This window comes from Poecilia latipinna, unplaced genomic scaffold, assembly GCF_001443285.1.
Source record: "Poecilia latipinna isolate Pla-1442-1.1 unplaced genomic scaffold, P_latipinna-1.0 Scaffold1020, whole genome shotgun sequence".
Lineage (NCBI taxonomy): Eukaryota > Metazoa > Chordata > Actinopteri > Cyprinodontiformes > Poeciliidae > Poecilia > Poecilia latipinna.
In genome coordinates, this window is record NW_015113636.1 from 106,893 (window position 1) to 131,358 (window position 24,466).

Here is a 24,466-nt window from a genome sequence, read left to right on the forward strand (position 1 = left end):
TTATTCTTTTTCCCCTCCTTCTTTTTTTTTCCAACAATTGGAAAAAAAAAAAAAAAAAAAAAAAAAAAAAAAAAAACTTAGGAATTTGCTCCAGGGGAGTTCAAAGTTCCCTGTTTTTGTATTGTTTGTTTTAAAACACAAAGTTTTGCCATATGGTCAGACCAGCAAAATGGAAGAATTCATCCAAGGATAAAAGGACGGAATGGGTGAAGAATGACGTACTGATCAGATGAGGCGCTCATGAGGATTGGATTATTGCAGTGAGATTGTGCACTGCTGGAAATAAGATGCGTTTGCTGGATTTATTTAGGGAAGTTTCTTTCTTTTTGCTGTGACTCTCTTTCACTTTTATGAAGCTTTGAGGAGCATAGTCAGTATGTGAAAGAACAAGAACTATCACTTTATCATACTGAGGATTCAACAAAATGCATAGCTGATCACTGATCAGTAATTGCTACACAAGAAATGTCCATCGCTTTAGTGCAGAACTTGCCGGAATTTCCAATAGAGAAGTGAAACTGTAGACATACATGACAATAGCCACAGTTTTCCAGCTACATTCTGTAAGTAAATGTTTTCAAATCTACACTTGCATAATGTAATCATGGGGCAAACTGAATTATTTTTTATTTATTTTTTTAACAAAATAACACCCTTGCATTTATTCCCACTCATCAGTCAGACATGATTAAAATGTTGCAACACAGCATTTTGAAGTAGGTTTGCCCTGCATAAATCTCAGATGTTTAGTTTGACTGACAGTAAGAAAAGAGACATCCTAAAATGACCAAGTTGCATGCATGGCTGCGGGTTGATCGAAAGTGAGTAGCGTGGCAGACTTTCCTCAGACTAATGCCAGAAACTGGCAGATGGCTACAAGAAATGTCTCTCTGAACATATTTCAGCTGAAGGTGGAAACAGTAGCATTTGAGTGCATGATGTTTCCCTGAGAACAGAAGATAGATTTCTGTTAAGATCTGTTGTATAAAGTTCAGAAGAAAATTTTTGGCTGTGCAAGTACAATTGAAATGCTTAACTTTACAGACGTTAAAAAAAAAAAAACAACAACAAAAAAAAAACATTTGATTAGACCATGATAGTTGAAATATCACAAAAAATGTGATATTTCATGGGGGCTCCTAAGTTTTTGAATTACTCTAGCATTCACTCTTGTCTAAGTGCAGTCATGTCGTTCTTTGAAAACTTTCGAAATTTTAAATACCTGAAACAGTTTGGGAGACTAACATTAAAATTGAGAAATGTTCAAAAGCGGCCCAGTAAAGTAAATGCAGAAACAGCAACCAGTAAACTTTTAAAAGTAGGGGAACCAGTTGAACAGGGTCTCTGGTTGTGAAGACATGTTTCTTTCATTGCAAGTCGCCCGCTCCACAAATTGACCGATGCGCAAACAGTTCATCAAACAGGGCCAAAACGATCAAAGCTTAAGTGTAGATAACTCTCCCATAGAAATTCAGCGACAACCATTCCAAAGATTTGTTCCTCTACTATATTGAGGGGATTGTTGTGCTGCACTGCAAACATTTGCAAACCAAATCTTTTGTGAAACAGGCAGGAAAGATTTGACACGAGCAAAAACAACTTATTGCAGCATTCACCACCTCATTAGCATGTTCTAAACTTCTAAAAGCGATTGTTTTGGACTTCAGGCGTTGTGCTTAATCTACTGGCTGTTTTTTTTTTTTGTTTTTGTTTTTTTTTAGATGCAGTCATTCTATTGAAGAAGCTGATCTTTCCACATGCATTTGTGAAACCTATAGCAATACAAATATCTGGTAATGGCGCATATCAAATGACAGCAGCTGTAGCTCTGACAAAGGCTGCGAGAGAGCGTCACTTAAAGTTAGATAATACTGTCTCGCTGGAAGAAACCTGGTTGTGGTTAAATGGCAACGTGTATGACAGAGTGACATTTCAACCAGTCTTTCAACTGGTTGAAATGCCTTTTAATTGCATTGACCTTTTTCTGCTCTTTAACAACAAAAAACATTCCCCACCTGTTTTGCAGGATTTTCCCTGAGTCGCTGCGCTGGTTGCTGGCAACCCAGCAGTACTGCCGCTCCAAATGGATCATGGGACACATAGAAAAGAAAAACAAAGTGAACCTGGAACGTGATGCAGATAACATCCTCGCAGGTAATAAACCAATCACATTTTCCAATTTATAGATATCAGATTCAATTTGTAATGTCATAGAGGTGCGTCTCAATAAATCAAAATTGTGATTGAAAAGTTTTTTTTTTTTTTGTAATTTATTCCAGAAAGTAAAATTTATGAGTTATATAGATATATTACACACAGTAATGTATCAATGGTTTATTCATGAGAATTTCAATAATTATGGCTTACAACCAATTAAACCCAGCAATTTAGTTAAAATATGTCACAAAAGGTCAAGTTGACTGATCACAGAAGTCTGTGTCCAAAGCATATTGATGGAAAACATAGTGGAAGAAAAAAAAAGTATTTTGGTTTCTTTCTTTCACTAACATTGGCCCACTGAAAAGTGTGTCAATGTGCAGTGCAGTATATGCATTTTATACTTGCGTAAAGCTCTTTTTGCATGTATTAACACAATAATGCATTTGGCGTATAGAGATTGGCCTGTGGTTTTTGTTTTAAACTGCTATGGAAGTCAAGGTTGCTTTAATAATGACCTTTGGTTTATCTACAGTGTTTGTTCTGATATCTATCATCTTCCCTCCAGTAATTCCTCATATTTTGTCTATGGGGTTAAGATCAGAGGGAAAGTTCAGACTCTTAAAACGGCCTCGTTTTTACCACCAGTTCCAGGGTTCTCTTATCCATGGTGCTCGTGAACTTTTTTTCTACCACACGTTTTCCCTCCACTTAAGATCTTATTGGTATTCTTGGATACAGTGCGCTGTAAACAGCCCGCATTTTTAGCAATGACATTTTGAGGCTTACCAGCCCCCCCTTGGAGATTATAAATGGTGGGTTGCTGAAAAAGTGTCCAGTCGGCATTCTTATCTGTGTCACAAAAATCTCACCTATTGGTATTCATTTACTGAACTGAAGTTTGCGTTTTCATTAAATTGTATTGACAAAAATGAACAGAGAAAAAAAAGTATATTACTTTATTTTTATTGAATTGGTGTAGGGGTTTCACTTTTTGAACTACATAAGTGAAATCCAATAACTTTTCATTACTATTCTAATATACTCAGATGCACAGGTATATTAAAAAAGTTAGATTCAACTAAACATTTAGTGAAAGCATTTTATTTATTGTCATATGCCAAGCCTGTTCACTCAGTCTGAAAGACACTCGTTTCTCCAGCTGTGCTTTCCTAAATTAGACAAATTGACAAGGTTATGTGGATTTCCTGTCTTGTTACCATAGTAACATTCCACTAAAGTGGTGGCAGTGGGAGCTGCACATTACATTATGACACACTCAAGCGTTTATTAATTTTATTACAGCCCGTACAACTGAGGATGAGCTGAAGCAAATGGTCAGATGGCAGATGGGGGCAGGTCAGGCACTTTGACCCTGTGTACATTTTTCTGTTCTCAGGGGACCGGTCAGAGCCAAAGCAGACCGATCTGTGTTGATGACATGGCACATTGTATTTGTGTCGAGCTGTAAAAGTGAATCACTGATTAACATGCTGCCTTTTTGTAGGTTTTGCTCTGTGAAATCAAGCAACTTTGAAACGTAAAAGGATCCGTTTCTGGAAACAAGCCCAAAGGGGGAACCAATGATTGTTAAAGTAGCACTTTTTTTTTTTTTTTTTTTCACTAGACAACAGTGGGTGTGAGCTGATGCAGCAGTTGGGCAGAAAATCTGCTACCGTATGCTTAAATTGTTCCCCGCTCAGACTTATATAGGCCGTCTCAGTACAAGAAGAGTTCCCGCACACTGTCACATGCGGTGCATAAAATGATGCTAATTACGCCATCTTTGGAAAATTCACTCGATGATGTGAGCAGGAATAACCTTACTCAGTGTTTTGAGTCTTGGCCAGGGAATCACCAGAAAGACTGCAGGGCTTCTGCCCGAGATGAATTTCAGGGGGTGTGTTGTGTTTCTGTGGCAACCTCAAATCTAGTATCAAAACATCCACTGTGTGCTGCGTCACCCTGCCGTACAGGGTGTGTTGCTTTCTCAGAAACCTGTTGTATTCAGTCAACCGAGTCTCGCGTGAAACCTGCGCGCTCAATATTGTGTGGCTTTATTATTGGATCAATGTCAAGTTTTTCTTTTACTGATTCACAACGGATTTAAAGAACATTTTTCTGTTTTTTTTGTGTGTGTGTGTCAGCATAACTGTCTGTATTTGAATCCATATAAAAAAAAAGAAAGAGAAGAAAAAAAAACACTGTCCAACAATTTGTCCGCATATAATAAGTTCAGATTGTTTTTATAAGTCTCTTTCTGGGGAAAAAAATGCTGTCAACTGTCCAGAGAAGAATGCTACAAGCATGACATAAAATTTGCATCAAAACACAATCCTCCTGGGTAACATCTTGAGAAAATGGAAAAAAAAACAAAAAAAACAAAACAGGATTAAAAAAAATAAATAAATCTTTACCTTTTGTAAATCTGTGGACTAAAGCTCAGATCAGTACAGGTGGCTTTTAGGTTTTATGTTCCCCACTAGGGATGTCACTAACTACTAGCTATTTATTTTATTCATAGTTTTGTTAGTTATTTACATATATTAGTATATATTTTTTTCTTAAAACAAATACATTTCTACAGAAATAAAGTAGGTTTCAGTTTACTTTTTCTTTCAATAAACATCTGCAATTATTCGACTCATCAGATTAAAACATAGTCAGAGGTGTGTTTTCAACTAGACATGTTTTAACTGCAAATAAACATAAATGAAGCCCTCACTGCTTAATTATTCATAAATTTAAAAAATAACAGAATATTTAAAATGAATAAATATAAGACTGAGCTGGAAACCAACAAAAATAGACCCTAATTTCTTCATGTTTGCAAGTCTGAAGGAAAGAAAAAAATGGACATTGTAACATTTAGACTCCAAACTCTATGGAAACATTCAAACTTTATATACTAAACACTTAACATATGAGACGGGTAGTATGTCAAATTTGTGAAGTTCATTTGACAGCCAAGGAAAAGCTAAGATAGCTTTGATTTTGTTGCCAGCTCATCAGTAGCCTATGGTTGTTGTCTTTCCAATGGCTCACCATGAATGCTGCTCTGGGTGCTATTGTTTGGAACAAAGCCGCAGAGAAACCTCAGAACTTTTGTGGCCTGGCTTATTCAACAGAGCAGATGCTTTATGCAACAGTGACCAGAGCTGAAGATCGCAGATACTCGGCCTGTTTAGTTCTCATATTCAGCACAAGAACTGCTGCGTGCTGCAGTCATTGGTTTCTCTGCATACACAGCAATTTGGAGGACAAAAGTTGCAACATTTGTTGAAATCTTAGGAAAACAAAATAAGGCAAATTTAGAGAACTATAAGAACATGTATTGTCTTAAAATACACTGTACTATAGCGATGTTATATCCTGTCCTTCTGCTTATTTAATTTGTGTTTCAGTTGTAAGTTTGGTTTCAAAAAGTAATCAAAACAATGTAAATAAAGAAAAAAATAAACAAAAAACAAATATTGGGTCACATTAGCATTCTACTAATTTGTTCTCTAAATACACTCACTGAAGAATAGTTTGAAGTAAATAATTAAACTGCTGTGGTTTCAATATTGACCAAAAATAATAATTATTAACTGTCTTTTTTTCCAACCAACAAACAGTTTTTTAATTATAAAATTTCAAAACATCTTCATTCGTTTTATTTACTGCCCTGTATGTTTGTTCCCAGAACTGCAAAATGTTCTTCAGAAGAAACCCAAAAGGACATGCATCGTGAAAATGGCTGGTACGAGGAACCTGTGGAAGAACATCGTCGTCCTGTGCGTCAACTCGTAAGTGTCAAATTCATGCAGATGCTGGAGAAACGTCGATGTCTCCGAGTTCTAATGCATGCGAGGATTTGAGAACAATGGCAGGAGGAGCTCCTGCTTCACATAAATAGATGGGCGGGGGTAATGCCAGTCAGCGCCGCCATTTGGTGCACTCAAAATGCCAATATAAACCTGGAAGTTCAATACAACATTGATCTTCAGCTCTATCTTCTGCTTTGCTGCTTCCCTCTGTTTTTATCCCTGATGGGATTTCCCCTCTTCTCATCTCTCCATCTGAGGTCTCATCTGTAGCTGTATCCATACTTCAGTGTGCGGTGCCCCTGACTCCCTCAGTTAGCATAAATTTTACATGAGTTCTGCCTGTGGGAAACATTAGACAGCCTGAAGAGAGAATGGGGATGTTTGGTTTTAATGTGTGTGCCTATGAGCTTTGCTCTTTTGTGCCAGTAAGCCAATGTTTATATTTGTGAGGTTTTATTTCTTCTTCTTTTTTTTCTGTATCATAAGCTGAAGAGAGAGTCAACAGGATGATATTAAATGCATTATTTCCCAGTGCATTCTCCTAACAGCCTGCTTTTCTGTTTACTTTTTAATCAGGTTAACAGGCTATGGGATCCACCACTGCTTTGCCCGGAGCATGGTGAGTCCAGAGAATGAGGAAAAAACCATATTCCGTGACTTCTATGCAGAATATTACACCAAGGCTGGTATAGCAGTGGCATCGTGCATTGCGTTGTGCCCAGCAGTGGGCCTGATGGGCCGGCGTGGTGGACTTCTGATGTTCATGATCATCACCGCTCTGGCATCACTACTGCAGCTGGGCTTGCTGAATTGTGAGTAGTTCATGAAAAAAGGGGAAAATTCCTCAGTTTTTTTTTGTTGTTGTTTTTTTTTAGAATAAGACTCCTTTTCCAGTGTGGTTTTATTTGCAAACATGCAAAGGGATATGTGTGATGGAATACTCCCGGCACAGCATCCTGAACACACTATCATTACAGTGACATATGGAGGTGTTGCTATAGGGATGTTTTTTGTTTGTTTGTTTGTTTTAAAAGTTACAAAAAGGATAGTCAATGTTGAGGAGAATATGAATGAAGCAAAACAGCAGGCTGTCCTGGAGAGAAGAACCTGTTTGAGATAAACTGTGGTTTGCTTTATTTTTAAACTGGATCATTCAGACTTGTAGATTGGGAAAAAAAAATAAAAAAAAATAAGACTACTAGTTAACCTTGGAATAAACACAAAAAAATCAACTTGGGCTCTGTTTATTAAAAAACAACGTTATTATGAGTTGGAATGCTTTGCAGGGCATGAAGCTTAAACGATTCTAAACACATGCTTTCGAAATGTTCATAATGTTCTGCCAAAAATATTTGTGTCACAAGTGTAGGTAAACTGTTTGCAGATGAATGTGAAACATTACACCCTTTGGTAGTTTTTATATTCTTATCTCCATCTTATAATCCTGTTTTTTGCTGGTGGTTGGTGGCAGGTTTGGACCTGAGTAACATAGCTGTCCAGTGGGATGTTCTGGTGGGGTTGTTGTTCTGCTTCTTGTTTTTTTACTGTGCACTCACTTGGGAGCAGCAGCAGCAGCATCCCCCACTGTTTTGTGCTGTATGAACACTGTAAAACAATATGGCTGCACAACACAGCTTCCCAAAAAATCTGAACGACAAATTGATCATATCGCTGGTTCTAATTCCAAAATACTTGAGGTGTTCAAAGCTGAACTGAATAGTTAGGACACGGCTCAGAAATTCGTTATGCACAGTTTAGGATTCGTGAAACTTTTATTCTAAGTGGTAAAACACAAAATAATCGATAATAGTTACTCTTTGCTTTTCTTAGAGTAATAACTCGACATAATTGCATGTTTCAGTCACTTTATGTCTAATGTCCTCCAGATGGTCCAAAATGCACAGCACTGTTTATTCAGTAACAAACTACACCTAATGTTTTGTTGATGTTTGACCAGGTTTTAATTTCTTGTTTGAGTGCTTGTGATGATTGTTCCCACTTTCTCACTAATCCATATCCACTCATCTCTTTGTCATTTCAGTGCTTTGGAAGTACAGCAATCATTTAAATATAGGTAGGTCCAGCTGGTTATTCCTTCTATTGTCACTAATTGCATATGCTGATATAGTTTTGATAAAATGTCGATCACTAAATAACTGCCTCTGCTTTGATTACTTTTTTTTAACATAGTTTATTGATATGGTATTATCATGCAGAACCGTTTTGTAACAGCATCACATTTAAAACATATCACACGGGTTAATGCATTTTTCCGACAAGGTTTTGAAAATTACTTGTGTGGCATTTTCTTAACTGCTAGTGCTGCAGAAAGGAGGTTGTAATAAAGATTTGGATGCAGTTATGGTCATCTTGTGGCTTATTTGGTTTGGTTTCTTTTTTGAACCTCAGTGGGAAACTAGAAGATCACAAATTTCCCAGTTGTAACACTGCAGTGTGTAGTCATGTAGACAGATTGTTATGCAGTGAGTTTAATGTTTACCCAAACTGTTTCAAAGTTTATGTGATTTTTACCACTTCGTGCAACATAAAATGCCATAAAATACTGAATTAAGGCCTTCAATTTCAGTCTCTGAAACTTCAGATTCTCCTGTCCTTACGTAACAAAACACATTTATTGGATTTAAGCTGTCCACATTACAGCTATGTTAAACAGTCTGATCCATCTGGTTATGTCCCTGCAGTTATTGTGGGTGCAATGGGGAAGATAACTTGTGTTAAGTAACAGCGTTCTTTGTTCACATCATAATCTTCTTTTTGCTTAGCTCTTTTTTTTATATATTCACCTGGGTAAATGTTGAATATTTAACCAGTAAAATACGTCACCGCCACACATTCTACCACACAATATAGTGCTTAAAAATGTATAAGAAATAATGTTTTATATCACTTCAGATCGTGTCTTGTATCCCTCACATAAAAGCTTATTCTTTTACTTATCGGCCTCTAATTGTGTGCCTCTCTTTATGTAGACTGTAACGACTGCAATTTGTTTCTTGATAGAATGACACTTCTAACAAATGACAACAAAATTATGTTTCCAAAAATGCATTGAAACGTTACACAAAGTACTATAATGCATTTACTGATGATGTAAGGTGCTGAGTTAAATTGCTTCGTGTGTCTGCTGCTTCCTCAGAACAGAAAAAATCTACGCTGAATAGGAATTTCTCCATTGCCTTCTCCATCATCGGTATGTTCTCCTCCCACGCAGTCAGCAACCTAAGCATCTTCTTCTGTGCTGAAATCACTCCCACTGTAATCAGGTAATCTACACCATTGTCAACATCCATCAGAGTTTTGGGGAATGTGTAAAAGTAGAGAGGTTTGTTTTGTTCCCATTTTATGTAATTTCATTTTGTATTTAACTTTTAAGTTGTTTTTTTTTTTCATTTTAATTTTTTTATTTGCATTCTAAACACTTTGCTGACTTGATGTTTACCGTTTCTAAAGTTATGCTACTGGCTCTACCTCCTGGTGAATCTTTGAATTACAAGATTGAACTGCTTTCAGAAAAAAAAAAAATTGGGTCTTCTGCAGATCTCTGTTAAGTATGGTCATTTAAAAGGAGCTCCAATGAAAATGCCTCAAGAGCACCATCTGGTGCTGTGTTTGAGTAATGCCATAAGAGGCAAAAGACTACTTAGAGTTGAGAGTCAGGTGCTGGTGTTTGAAAATATAACAGATCATAAGAATACACACATCAAATAATGTCAGAATCTATTTAACAGCAGTGATTTGGGGGTATACCCAGGGTAGGGCTTGCTTTTATTTCTGGTAGGTGTCAATGTTTGCATCTTGTTTTAAGATATGTATATGAGCATTCTTTAAATAACATTGTTAATATCTTTCTTTGCAGGGGTGGTGGTGTCGGCCTGGTACTGGCCAGTGCCGGCTTTGGCATGCTTACTGCACCAATCATGGACCTCCACAATCAAAAAGGCTACTTCCTTCACCACATCATTTTTGCCTGCTGCACTCTCATTTGCATCATTTGCATTCTTCTCTTGCCTGAGACCCGTAACCAGTCGCTCCCTGAGACCATTGACGATGGTGAGAACTACACTCGTCAGCCACTTCTCCTCCCGAGGAAACCGGGAGAACAGCACCTCTTGCTCCATCAACTAGAGCCCAACAGGGACTACTCCAGAGTGCAAGACACGCCACTGCATGAGACAGCCAACGTTGCATTGTCAACCATGGCCTCCACTGCCTCTTCGGCAATTGATTTGACTGCTTTGGCAACGGGAGATTTGTCTGTTACCAATAATTTGAAGGAAGGACCAGACCTGCTTGAGCCACAGGACCCCAGCGGTCACTCCTCTCCATTTCCACTATCAGCCTCTGCAATGACCCGAGGTAAAGACATCATCATACAAGCTAACAAAGAATGGCTGCTGTCTTCCAGTCCTTTACACAAAGCCCCATGCGCCACAGATCCACTTTTAGCAGATGCAGAAGAACTTTTGGCAGTTCAGGAACCTGCAGACATACTAAAAGAGAATATCCATCTTGAAGTAAATGACACGGCTCCTTCTCCCAAAAGTAAGGATGGTACTGGGACTGCTGCTTTGCATGGCTCTTCACCTCCCATTGTCCCCCAAACATTGCCGGCCTCCTTGCTGATTTGCACAACCCCTGTCATTGAGCCCCGTCCTAGTTCCACACTAGAGTCCCCCAGCCCACTGGAAAATGACATTGATGAGATCATTACAACATCCAAGCCGCCGGTATTTGAGGAGGCTCCTGATATTTTAGAAGACCTCCCTCCAACATCAGACCTGGACCGACCCGCCCAACCTTCACCCCCCATTGCCTCACAGTTTGATATTCCCCTTGAGGTAGAAAACATATTTGATTCTGCATGTACTCCTAATATTAGAAACTCACAGCCACCTCATTTAGATCTGGCGTCCTCCAATGGTAAAGATTTCTCTTCTCATTCCTCTACTCCTCCAAGTTTAGTAGATGTGTCACCAAGACACATGTGTGCTCCACCTACTGACTCAGATCCCACACCCTTTGCTGACTTTTCCTCCGTCAGCACCACAGCAAGAAGTCCAACTGTCCTCCCTGTCACAGACATTGTGAATACCTTACATCTAGAATCATCCACAGACATTGTACAAGATTCTGTCGTTTCTCTAGATTTAGATTCTGTACAGTCAAATTCCAATGTGGATGTAGTCCCTGCTGAGGCAGCTCCCATCTCTCTAATGGACAGCACTGTGTCCTCCCCCATAGACTCTGGTGTCATAGCTACCATGGACAGGGAGACTTCCAGCACTGAAAACAACACTGTCAATAGCACAGCGTCGACATGATTATGTGTTGCAGCCAAAAAAATAAAATAAAATAAAATAAAAAAATGTGAAGCTTTATGTGTCCCACCAAGAGGCAGCCACCTACATCCATAAAACAGCATGGAGCTTGGGAGGGTGAGGGGGGAACAAGAACTGCCAAGCCCAGACTTCAGGTACTTTATGAAGACTGTTCCAAACTGGATCTGAGTAGACTTGTCATACACAAGCTGCTTTATGTTCTTCAGTGCTTCTCCAACCTCCCTTGTGTCATCTTGGATTTCGCCAATAACTGAAGACCACACAAGTGAGAGACTGCAGCACTGGCTGGTTTGTAACGATGTAATGTCAACATCTGCTCTTCAGGAACATGACTGGAAATCACCAGCGTATAAAGTACTCTTTCTTTTTTTTTTTTTTTTTTTCCGAAAATAAATAATTTAATTTAACAACTTTGGGTGAGAGAAAGAGGGGAACACCACTGTCATTTTGAATGCCCATGATTACAGAGATGTCATCAGCTCTGATGAAGAAATAAAAAGCCAACGATAACAATGGATGCCACCAATGCTTTTGCTTAAATAAAATGTTTTGAATTTGCATCTATGAAAAAGGCCTTACATATGGACAAAGAAAATTGGAATGTTATAAAGTACTTTTGCTATTGTAAATGTAAATGATTTAAATTGGAAACCTTGTTTTATTTATTTCATTTTTTTTTTTTCACCAAATACAAATACCAAATACTGCCCTAACCAAAATGAACATTGATGTAGTGCCAAAACATAAATAGCAGTACAGTGTTTTTCCTGTCTGGGGAAATTTATAGGAGACCTATAAAGAGAATGTGAAGTTGATCTTGTACCATGTTGAATTTTGGATGACTGGGTTTGTTTATGTGCCAACTTCTCTAGAGTTCTCATCTCTAAGGCTGTTTTCCATTCGGGAACCCAACACATTTCTCTTTAACTTCATAATTTTAGATTTCTAATGAGGTTCTTGACCCTAATATATTATGTCTCAGCACATTTAATCTCAGCATAGAAAAGGACAAATATGCCTTTTCACTGCTGTCTAAAAATGACCTTGTTTTTAACCATATGCTGCACTATGAAATCAACAGACAACTATATTCACTTGAAGTAATTCTAGTCGATTTGCTTTCTTTAATGAGACGTTCAAGAGAATTGGGTCTTGAAGGCAAGGGGATTTCAGTGGGACACTGGCTTCTTTCTTGAGGCATCCCTTATGAGATTTACAGAATGCAGATTCATTGGAGTCCATATCATTTTATCGATTGCTATTGTGTTTTTTTTTGTTTTGTGCTTGTTTTTTTTTGTTTGGTTTTTTTGGTTATGAAATGTATTTTTCTTTGAGGGAAAAAAATAACCGCTCTCCCCTTCTCTGGCAACACTCGACAACCAGCCTCTTGGATAAAGCAATCAGAGAAAGGCACAGTTAAAAATAGATGGCACTCCCATCTCAATACGCAAATCCAAATGTGGCGTAACATCAGTCTTTGTTTCCAAACTCTTCTCAGACTAAATAATGAATACCACTATATGTGTTGTTTTTTTTTTGTTGTTTTTTTTTTGTTAAAGTGAGCAAAAAATGGGTAAAAAAAGCTTTTTTTTTTTTTAGCACATGGTGATTTTTGTGGATAAGGAGCAACTTTGTTTGAGAGTTTTCAGCCAGTGAAAATAATTGTATGCAAATCCTCTTTTTGTTCTAGATATGACCAAGTATGTTAATTAACTCTCGAGCTTGATACAGTTTTTTATTTTATTTTTTTTCTTCAAAGTATTATTTTCAAAACTCTCCCTGGTGTGCCCTTAATGTACAGAGCTAATCATCCTTATTACAGTATTTGTGGCACCTTAATATGGTGGCACTTTATTTTTGTGCAGTGGCGATAAAGCATGAAATCTATTGTGAAAGTGTAAACAAAACTGTTAAATCTTTGAGGAAAAAAAAAAAAAAGCAAAGAAAAAAAATGAGTTGTCCAAAATGTTTGATGCGATTGCCAATCGTTGCTGCATTGATAACCTATAGTGTGCGTGTGTGTATGTGTGTTTTCTAAATCATGTTATGACATTAACATAGTACGTCATTATTTCCTTACATACATTTTCGCACATACACATGCACAACTAACTCTTAAAAATAAAATGCAATACTCTACACAAAGTGACATGTTCCGAATTGACATATTGATTTTGACAAAATGAAACGCTCTTTCTCATGGAAGTACTTTTGCTTCCAAAAGTCCACCTCTGGACTGCAGCCTACTTGACTTAGACACTTGTGTAACAGTTGTAGTACTTTCGTACGTCTTGCTTTTGAAGTTGTAATACTTGTGTACAGGAGGATGTGTGACTGTGGATGTTCTACTGTTTACAACAAGCCTCACGATGACCATTAGTAATAATAACAATAATAGTGCCGTACTGTATACCTTGAAAGACAGACAATGTCTTGTGATCTGAAATGTGATAAAACTCTGTAGATCATTTATCCAGGGATGTGTTAAGGTGTTGTCAGGATTCAATCCATCACTAGACCTATAAAATTCTCTGTTATCATGTGAAAGACCTGTGAAGAGCCTTACACTTTGCTAATTGTTGAAAATGCTACATATCTTTGATTGTTTGAATGATCGATCAAACTCTTAAATCTTTCTAAGATGTATGTTTGATACGAGGAAAACAAAGCTGATTGATTAGGGGTGGTATTTGATTGTTTCATTATTGGTGTAACTAAGATGTTCATGTGGTTCTCTCATTTCAGATGCATATAGTGTATGCCACATGCAATGCTACTAGACGTCAAAGCACAAGGAACTGCAACCATTTAAAATAGAGTGGCATACTTAAGAATGAAAGGGAATTTGGATTTGGAACGCAATGTAGGGACTACTAGTCACACATTAACTTTTGCATTACATTTCCGTGTTTGTGAGTGGATGGATGCCTAAGTTGGCTGAGTCTTCAATGTGTGTGTTAGTATTTATCTGGGTGTGCAGCCAAATTAAAGTTTGAATACTTGAAATCTAAATGCAAATCTGGAGTTAAAAATAAAATAAACCATGGTAATCTTCAACACAGCACAACACTGGTACTGTCTCCTCTGACATCTGTTACTTCACTTTCTTCCATGCAGCTATTTCAGTGCAAAGAGGAGAGATTACGTTGCTTTTTTTATTTTTTAAACATTTTTCACATTTGCATCCAATCCAACTTTTTATTATTAGGTTTTTGGTTTACGTGTAACTTCAAGTGAAATGAAGGCAATGTAGAGCAACGACAGCACCAGCGACTGAGGCTATAGGGCTGACATTTATTGTTGGAAAGATAAGTTGAAGGATCACAAATCAAAGGAGTGGTAAATTAATGTTGAATCCAGCTGATTAGTCTCCAGGGGGATTAAGTACCCAATGCACACATTTCAGGTTTTGCTTCTCTCAGTTGAGCGACTCAAAATCTCTTTGTTGGGAGATTCAAATGAATGTAAAAAAAAAAACAACCTTGGATTGTACATTTTTAAGTATCACTTGTCTGATTTCATTTTATTTTAACAGACATAATGCACTTGTACATAAGCCATACATGTTGAATTAAACCACTATTTATTGATGAAATCTGAGCATTTGTTTCATGTTTTTTCTTTAATTTTTTTTAAGATAAGCACACTAGATTATTTTGTTTTGAAGTAATCCATTTCCTCTTCTTTTCACTGAGCTAGAAATATCACATGACCTGCTTTTCTCAGCCACTCATCAAAATGGGCAAGACACAAAAACATTCAAGTAAAGCAGAAGTGTGTTGATCTCCATAATTAAATTATGTCATGAAACCAGGTTCTTGCCAAAGCGTTTTCATAGAGTGACTTTTATCCTGCACAATTACTGAAATACAAAAAATAAAGTTGGAAGAGGAGGAGAGGTGGTGGTGGTGATAACCCAGTCACATAAGTGTGTAACATCCTTAACGTAATATATTTTCCCAAATGAGTTCATTTATTCTATGAACTAATTATTAGCAGTTTATAGAATAAAAGAACAATGTTCATTTTGCTCAAACATACACCTATAAAGAGTCAAATAAGAGAAACTGATCATTTTGCAGTGGTCTCTCAATTATTTCCAGAACTGTACATGATACCAATAGCTGGAATTAATTGCAGTAAAAAGCTGAAGGTGACATTCTAAAGAAGCGGTGTATTCACATGTAACAACTTCAGCTTTCCTGAGCAACATGCCATTTAAGATGAAATCTAATTTCTTCGTCAAGAAATTAGATTTTAAACTAATTGCTTCTTGTACATTTATGTTGGAAGATTACAGTTTTGGAGTTTTGCAGTAAAGATGTGCCATACACACGACGAAGCGGTGTGTACCAGTATGCACCATTTAACATCCTTGGTGGACACTTAATGGAAAATCCTTTGTCTTGGTATTGGCATTTCCCTTTTTAACAAGCTTAACTTTTTTTTTTACCAGCATCACAGGCGACTCATACATTGATAACAGCTAGATAACGCACCTCCCCACCCACACCGCCTGACAGAGAACTAGCAACCAACTGAGCTTGCACAGGACAGCCTAAATCGAGCAATAAGCAAAAAAATGTTCCATGCACGGGACAGGGTGATGTCAGGGAGGGATGATGCAGCAGCATCCCCTAGTGCACTGCATCAAGCCGGGGCACTCCTATTGGCTGAGAGAGATGCTGCGCCGCGCCTAACGTCATCCGAGCAGCAACGTGTCCGTCTATCTCGCCGGATCGACGCACAGTATAGAAATAAGGGTGATTTTGAGAAAGACGCCAGACAGGACAGTGGACGAAGCCTGAATCGAGAAAGCTCTGCCCCCCAACCCCAGCATCCGCAGCTCACCATGAGGGAAATCGTTCACATCCAGGCTGGACAGTGTGGAAATCAGATTGGGGCGAAGGTATTACATTTTTCAACTGTTAGGACTTTTTTTTTTTTTTTTTTTGATAAGAAGTTCAAGAACGCCACGCGTCTCGCCTTATCAAAATAGACGCATTTGTTTTGTAGCCAAGTAATTAAAACATAATCTCTATTGAATTTTGGAACTATAGATACTTAAAATTGACAACTATTAATGACATTTGGACCTGTAGGGTGGGGTTCGGTGGCTGCAGCAAAGTACCCCCACCAGCTGAGTGCCAATCTGCCGCCCTGCAGATGCGCAGCGCTAAAAGAAGGCCTGACGCACGCGCTATGTAGTTCATTTCGCGGTATGTTTACTCTCCAAATCCCTAACGGAAAAAAGTATTTGTCTTCATTAGTTTTGGGAGGTGATTAGCGATGAGCACGGCATCGACGCTACCGGCAGTTACCAAGGTGACAGTGACCTGCAGCTGGAGAGGATAAACGTCTACTACAATGAGGCCTCAGGTAACAGAGGAACGTTTGTTGTTAGTGAAATGCTTTTGAATACTTTACCGCAACAACAATCTGTTTCTCATCATCATCACCGCATGGCCTGACGCTGCACAGATCTCATCTGAATGCCACAACACATTATGTCCACATCACAAGTTTAGCTGCAGGGGAAAATAGGTTGCACCATGGGTGCAGGGGGAAAAAAAAATAGGACAGTGATCTTGCTAAAATGTCTCTCTGTGTCCCTCCCTCTCCCCCACCCATCCTTTCTTTTTCTCTCTGCAGGGAAAACAGGTGCCTGCAGTGTCTGTATAGCTGACCTCAACACTCTGGCTTGTTTCAGATTTTCTCAAGTATCTGTTGTGGCATGTTGAACTTCATCCCAGTCACACGCTATCTGCTGCTTGTTGCACACTTCTGTCTGTTTAGCAGAACAACATCAGCGCTTGGGATTTCATTCGTCAGCAGCATGTCTTTTCCAAACTGTGGTCTCATCTGCTACGGCTGAAAGAAGCTTGAGAAACTCTGCTTTTCCATTTCCTATTAGTATGACATTACCGATCCTTTTGTTCCAGTGTAGCCTGCTGTCAGTAGCCTCACTGACTACTGTATTTGAACATCTGCATAACAGTATTCTCATGGCTTTTTTGATTAGTCAAACAACATTAGAACTTCAGTATTGAGCATAAAAAGCAGGAAAGAATGCATAGGGTATTGCTGATTTTATTTTATTTTTTTCTGGGTGGACTGCAAAAATTCAGTTGGTAAGCAATGCAGCATGCTGCAGTATTTTGCTCTCTAGAAACGGCCCCAGACAAAGAGGGGGCTAGACAAAAACAAAAAAAAAAAAAAAAAATGTTCAAAAATAGTTCTGATATGCTTGTGGCTTTAGCAAATGACACTTCAGCAGTTTAATAGATTTTAATTAAATGTGCACTGTTTTGTGAAAAGTGTATTTGCACCCTTATAGATTGCTTATGTGTTTGCTGTGGTGTCACACCCAAAATACCCCTTCCACTGTAAAAGGTATATACGCAGAGCATGTGCTCTCTTCTCTTGCCCTGCTAGATCCAATCTTTTCTGCAATGTTGTGTTACTGGTTGCAGCATACCTGTGGTTACAACAGTTTTACCTATTATTGCAACATTTCTTTAGATAACTTCTAAATAAGATTATTGTTCTTGCTCAGACATCTTTGTCTGATATCAAACATAGCTGATCTGAAATAACAGTGTGATAAAAAAAAGACAAAACATCTTTAAGGGGGGGTAAATCACCCTATGTTATTTTAAACTTTGCCAACATGCAAAATCTTACTAAAGCCTTTTTTTTCTCTTTCTTCTCTCACCTCCCATGTGTTCAAAGGCAGCAAATTTGTGCCACGTGCCATCTTGGTGGACCTGGAACCTGGAACCATGGATTCTGTTCGCTCTGGTCCATTTGGACAGCTCTTCAGACCTGACAACTTTGTCTTTGGTGAGTCAATGTTGAATTCAAATCTTAATCTGGGCAAACTGGAAATAGAACATGTCAAAAACTGCTTCCTTATTCTGTAAAATCTGTGCCGAGTTTCACGAGAGAACACTGCACAGGTGTGTTATTGTCACCGCACCACAAGCACAATATGTCCGCAGCCTCTCTCTGTGGTGCGGAAAATATTGGTCATTGTCAGATTCAGACATCTCTTCTGGTGACTTAGCAGAACACAGGATGCAATGTGTTGGTTACAAATGAGGCTGCAGGAGCTGAAACAATGAATCACAGATGGGCTTTTCATTTCCCCTTCCTTGGAACTAGACATTCATTACTAACAGTCACCAAAGGATGGATGGAGAACTGCTTATGTACCAAGTACTTTATTAGTCACAATATCAATACACTGCTGGGATTGGTGTGTTTAGGGGAGAGTTAAATCACTTTGATCAGGAATATGCCTGAGTTACCGAAAATGATCAGAATGACACTTTTTGACACTCACTGGCCACTTTATTAGACACACATTGCAAGCAGTAGATTCGATGGATATCACGTGTATATTCAAAAAAATTTTGCTTCAATTTAACTTCATTGGAGTTTCTCTAGATTTGTCAGCTTCCCAGCCATGATTTGCTTCACCACATTCCCATAATGTGGTCCAACTTATTGTGATCTGGTGACTGTGAAGGCCATCGTAGCATTGTGAACTCTCTGTCAGGAAATCAGCTTTGATTGTATAAGCTTTGTGACACGATGCATTATCGTGCTAGAAGTAACCATGCGGAGATGTGTAAATTGCTTTACAGAGACAGACATGATCAGAAGCAATGCTTGGGTAGGCTGTAGCATTTAGACAATGGTCCAACGTGTCCAGAGGAAACAAATTCCCACACCATTTCGTCACCCCCACCAGCCTGAACCACTATTGCAAGGGAGGATTTGTTTGTATATCCTTTTTATGTTGCTTATGCTAAATTCTGATCCTACAATCTGAATGTCACAGCTGATTGAAGACCTATTAGACCAAGCAATGTTTTTTTTTGTTGTTTTTTTCCAATCTGTTACTGTCTCACTCACGCATGGTAAGCCTGTGTGAAATATAGACTCAGTTTCATGCTCTTTGCTAATAGGAGTGGAAGTTGGTGTGGTCCTCGGCTGCCGTAGCCAATCTGCTTCAAAGTATGACAAATGTATTCAGAGATGATATTTCCCATACCTTGGCTGAACTTCAGCAAGGCATGTTCACCAAGTCTAGATGCCTAAATGCATTTGCCGCTATGGGACTAGCTTATTTACTATTCCTATTGACATGCAATTGAACATGTGTACCTAATAAAGAGGCTACATCTCAGTGGGAAAAAGCAAACTAAGAAGAATACCATCCTCTTTGATAAATGTGCCAAAGAAACAAAACATTAAAAAAAATGTTTTTTTTGCAGTAACCATAAACCAAAAACAAGCAAACAGCTTTTCTCAGTATAATCACCTTTCACAGGTTTAAAACTTCCATCCATCAATTGTGGGGGGAAGGTGCTATCTCTCAAGCCCTCTTTGGATTAGGGCCAGGGCACACCCTGGTCAGGTCAGCCATCCATCAAAGGGTGACACAGAGATACACAGAAAAAAAAAACAACCTTGCACAAATACACACTTCTAAGGCAAATTAAGAGAGACCGATTATTCAAACAGTCATGTTTTTTGACATGTTTTTGAAACCAGAGTAGCTGGAGAAAACCCACACATGCACAAGTGGAGAACATACAAACTCTATGTAGAAAACTCTAGATTCAAGCCTCGAACCTTTTTGTTGCAAGGCAGTATTGCTTCCACAGCTGCCACAGTTTAAATCAATTAAATAAAGTCAAAGCAAAATTTGTAAGTCTAAATATTATAAGCTTTTATAAACTAAGGTACTGTATTTTTTTATGCATCTTATCTTTAGAGATTGTAATTTGATTTTTGCAACTTTAAATAGCAAAAATTGGATGCTTAATGATAAATAAGCCACTGTAGGTTTTGTGGTATGTTCATGATCTTTATTTTATTTTGAGGTGTAAAAATGTGGTACTACCAAGTGAAACTAATGCAGCCATTGTGCCGATGTCTCAAACACAGCCGCAGTTCTGCTGCAACCAGTAGCACAACATTGCAGGAAAGATTCTATAAATTAGCGATTATATAAATGAGCTGCATAGCAACAGAGCCAAAACACTTTGTGTTTCACATTTCACAGTGAAATCCAAACTTCATTTGCTTTTCTATGCAATGTGTTTATCAGCTGTGTTAGGATTCTAATGTTGACATTTGCAGTTTGCGTTTAATTCTGTGTCTCTATAATCCACAGTGTAAATGGATTGAAAATAGTTTCTTTTTGTGTTGGTAATTTGATCATCCAGAGAATGACATTTGTTTTATTCAGTCAGATTGACTTTACAGCTTTTGTGGACAGCGATTTTCAAACCTTGCCGCAGATTGTCAGTTGGATTTAACATCTGGGTTTTGACTGGGCCAATCTAACAAACCATTCCATTGGAGCATTGGCTGTATGTTAATATTATTGTTTTACTGGAAAGTGAACCTCCCCCTGAGCCACAGGTATTTTCCCGCCTCAGACAGGTTTTTCCACTGGACTACATTGTATTTAGCACCATAAATCTTCCTGTCGACTTTAACCATTTCCCCTGTTTGCACAGAAAACCTTTTATTAAGAGAAGGAATAAATCAAGAGCCTGCAAAACTATTTGAGTGCAACAGTGTGGAGAGAGCCGTCTGTGGATCATGCTCATATGTTCAAAATAGTTTGTTGTTAAATTTTATTTCAACAAGAACTCTCTTTAACCTTTTCTACCATGCAGGTCAAAGTGGAGCTGGAAATAACTGGGCCAAAGGTCACTACACGGAGGGAGCTGAGCTAGTGGACTCGGTTCTGGATGTGGTGAGAAAAGAGTCTGAAAACTGTGACTGCCTTCAGGGCTTTCAGCTTACACACTCCTTGGGTGGAGGCACAGGTTCAGGGATGGGCACACTGCTCATCAGCAAAATCCGTGAGGAGTACCCTGACCGGATTATGAACACCTTCAGCGTCATGCCTTCCCCTAAAGTGTCTGACACCGTGGTGGAACCGTACAACGCCACCCTTTCTGTCCACCAGCTTGTGGAAAACACAGATGAAACGTTCAGCATTGACAACGAGGCCCTGTATGACATTTGTTTCCGCACCTTGAAGCTGACTACACCAACCTATGGAGACCTAAACCACCTGGTGTCCGCCACCATGAGTGGGGTGACCACCTGCCTCCGCTTCCCTGGCCAACTCAATGCCGACCTCCGCAAGCTGGCAGTCAACATGGTGCCCTTTCCTCGCTTGCATTTCTTCATGCCAGGCTTCGCACCCCTCACGAGCCGTGGCAGCCAGCAGTACCGTGCCCTTTCTGTGCCAGAGCTCACTCAGCAAATGTTTGATGCCAAGAACATGATGGCAGCGTGCGACCCCCGCCACGGGCGCTACCTTACCGTGGCAGCCATATTTCGCGGGCGGATGTCTATGAAGGAAGTGGATGAGCAGATGCTGAACGTCCAGAACAAGAACAGCAGCTACTTTGTGGAATGGATCCCCAACAATGTCAAGACGGCCGTTTGCGACATTCCCCCTCGTGGCCTCAAGATGTCCGCCACCTTTATCGGGAACAGCACTGCCATCCAAGAGCTCTTCAGGAGACTCTCGGAGCAGTTCACTGCCATGTTCCGTCGCAAGGCCTTCCTTCACTGGTACACTGGAGAGGGAATGGATGAGATGGAGTTCACTGAGGCTGAGAGCAACATGAACGACTTAGTGTCAGAGTATCAGCAGTACCAGGATGCCACCACTGATGAAATGGGCGAATATGAGGAAGACGAAATAGAAGATGAGGAAGATGTGAGGCACTGATGAGACACTGGCGTTGAACTTGTTATAGAACACATGTAGTGTCCTTAAGATACAGATGTTTAATTTAATGTTGCAGAGTGCAGATTAAAACTAAATGCTTATTCTAAATAATGCTGCTGAAAAACATTGCCATTGTCAAAGCTAATTATTGGTGTTAGGACCTGACAAAACTAAGGGATGATGTATTTTGTTTCCATAACAATGCTTTACTAGTGTAAGAACAAGCACAGACGTTTGCTTAACACAGTTTTGTAACAAACGCTTCATCAAGCATCTATGGTCTACAGTGTACAATAAACGATTCAAATTAAACTTCATGTCATGTTTTCTTTTTCTTTATGAATAAAATGTGTGTGCAAAGGTTTGAACAAATAAATCGAAGCACATTTTTAAAGTATTTTTTCCCATATTTTGTTGCTGTTATAGCTGACAACTGGCGGCATGAAGCCTAAACTAAGGATCTTGAGAAAGAAACTGGATTTTGTAGGTTTGTCCACAGTGTTTTGCTGTTTGCACACATTGTTTTGAGAAATACACTTGCTGTTTCGCAAATGGTGGAAATAATTCAAGAAATGCACCAAAGCTACTGAGAAAACCTTGGTAACACTTTATTTGAAGGGGGGTGAATAAGACTGTCATGACACTTTCATTAACATGACATAACACCTGTCATGAACATGAATAAGCCTTCATGAATATTTATGACTGTTTTCATAAAGCGTCACTCGGTAAATTATGACACTTTTAATACAAAGTTGACATTATTCAAAATGTCTGTGTTATGACAACTTGACATTAACCAATAAATCATTACTGATATAAATTTGTTATAAAAGAATTAATGATTGCACTTTAAAAATTAGGTAACTTTATGTTATTAAAGGTAAAGTTTAAACAGTAATGATTTCCTGGTTAATGTCAAGTTGTCATAACAAAAACATTTTGAATAATGTCAACTTTGTATTAAAAGTGTCATAATTTACCGAATGACGCTTTATGACAACAGTCATAAATATTCATGAAGACTTATTCATGTTCATAACAGATGTTATGTCATGGTTATGACAGTGTCATGACAGTCTTATTCAACCCCCTTCAAATAAAGTGTTACCATAACCTGTAACTAGGATACATTATTGGGATAAATAATGGAAACAAGTCAAACAGACGGAGGCATTGTAATGATTTGTCTTATCTTTACAAACTTGTTTTCCTGTCATCCATGTGAATATTGCCACCTATTTAAGCATACCCTAAACAACATGCAATGGTAGAAAGTAAGATTATAAAAAATAACAAGAAGTTGACGTAAAATTTGTACTTTTGTCTTTTGTTTGTACAAAATACAAGTAATGCTTGCCAGAACCAGGGCAAGCATTACTTGCCCTGGTTTTGATTTGATTTGATTTCCTGAGAAATGATGAACCTCTTTTTTTGTCACACCTATACACACCTTTTAGATTGTGTATAAGCTTGTCATCTCTAGGTAATTTATTACAACCTTCCTGAGAAACACTTGAAACATTCATGCGTCGTTGGAACTCTCCAGAAGTCTGCAGCTCAAACAAAGACACCTTTTGTGACATCCTGTTGTGTTGCATTACTTTGCAATAAGGTATCAAACTGAATCGTTTGAGCAAGCAGGAAAGAACACAACCATCTCCAACTGTGTTTACTCAACACATCTAGAGAGTAACAGTGTGGAGAAAGTGAAATAATCCATGCAAAATTAAATGTGATGATAGATGAAACGGATATGATCAGTCGGGAACATAGTAACAAGAGCATGCATAAGGAAACGGAAAAACAGGCTCCAGAACTGTTTTCGTGCGCCAAGTCACACCCACAGATATGTGGGGAAACTAAGAATATTCTTTCATTTCACTGCTGACGGAAACCAAGTGCTTCAAGATGAATGATGGCCTGAGAAAATAACTTATAGGAAGGTAGAAACATAGATGTGAGGCAGTGCTTACTTACAATAGGCTATGTGTGCTCAATTTCTTTGAGCACACATAGCAAACCAAACAACTTTTTGTTTTGGTTTTTCCCTGTGAAGAAGTACTGATAGAAATTATCTTGTTAGTGTTAAATAAATACAGCCTGCCAGAAAAGACCAAAGTATGCACACCAAGGGAATCTGAAGCCAGTTTTCTGATGATATGGCTCTCTGTAAAGCCTAATTCTGAAAAAGAAAAAGACAACAGGTTCTTGGGAGGTCCTTGTTTAGTTTGCTTTTTAATTTGATACGATCTTTTTTCATCTCAAAACAAAACAGCTTTTTATCTGCTCTAATGAAGTACTGCATTCACTTTGGATAAAGTGTCTTTAAAATGTATGCATATCCTTAAGCTTTTTTTTTTTTTTTT

The 24,466-nt window shown here is 38.5% G+C and overlaps 2 protein-coding genes and 1 long non-coding RNA gene across 6 annotated transcripts in view; 2 read left to right on the plus strand and 1 right to left on the minus strand.

Moving 5' to 3' along the window:
* LOC106958823 (solute carrier family 22 member 23-like) overlaps positions 1 to 14,807 on the plus strand; it is a 52,940-nt gene extending 38,133 nt beyond the window's left edge. The window contains exons 5-10 of one of the 2 annotated variants that reach the window (XM_015050942.1): positions 2,027 to 2,154; positions 5,843 to 5,945; positions 6,543 to 6,778; positions 8,008 to 8,040; positions 9,091 to 9,250; positions 9,844 to 14,807. In XM_015050942.1, coding sequence (XP_014906428.1) covers positions 2,027 to 2,154; positions 5,843 to 5,945; positions 6,543 to 6,778; positions 8,008 to 8,040; positions 9,091 to 9,250; positions 9,844 to 11,308 — 2,125 coding nt within the window. In that variant the 3' untranslated portion in view covers positions 11,309 to 14,807. The remainder of the gene's footprint in view (positions 1 to 2,026; positions 2,155 to 5,842; positions 5,946 to 6,542; positions 6,779 to 8,007; positions 8,041 to 9,090; positions 9,251 to 9,843) is intronic. The other variant, XM_015050941.1, reaches the window with a different exon arrangement.
* LOC106958825 (uncharacterized) lies at positions 14,503 to 21,018 on the minus strand. The gene is made up of 2 exons (XR_001427230.1): positions 19,788 to 21,018; positions 14,503 to 14,807 (listed from the first exon to the last, which is right to left on the minus strand). It is a non-coding gene; the product is annotated as an uncharacterized LOC106958825 (long non-coding RNA).
* Positions 15,886 to 22,414, plus strand: LOC106958824 (tubulin beta chain-like). Of its 3 annotated transcripts, XM_015050943.1 has the most exons (5): positions 15,886 to 16,235; positions 16,597 to 16,705; positions 16,979 to 16,987; positions 18,059 to 18,169; positions 21,025 to 22,414. In XM_015050943.1, the coding sequence occupies exons 1-5, from the start codon at positions 15,909 to 15,911 to the stop codon at positions 22,095 to 22,097; spliced, it is 1,629 nt and encodes a 542-aa protein (XP_014906429.1). In that variant the 5' UTR covers positions 15,886 to 15,908; the 3' UTR covers positions 22,098 to 22,414. The 3 variants fall into 3 exon arrangements, with proteins under 3 accessions (XP_014906429.1, XP_014906430.1, XP_014906431.1); XM_015050944.1 differs by lacking the exon at positions 16,979 to 16,987; XM_015050945.1 differs by lacking the exons at positions 15,886 to 16,235; positions 16,597 to 16,705; positions 16,979 to 16,987 and adding an exon at positions 17,024 to 17,046.
* Positions 22,415 to 24,466: the final 2,052 nt, after the last annotated feature.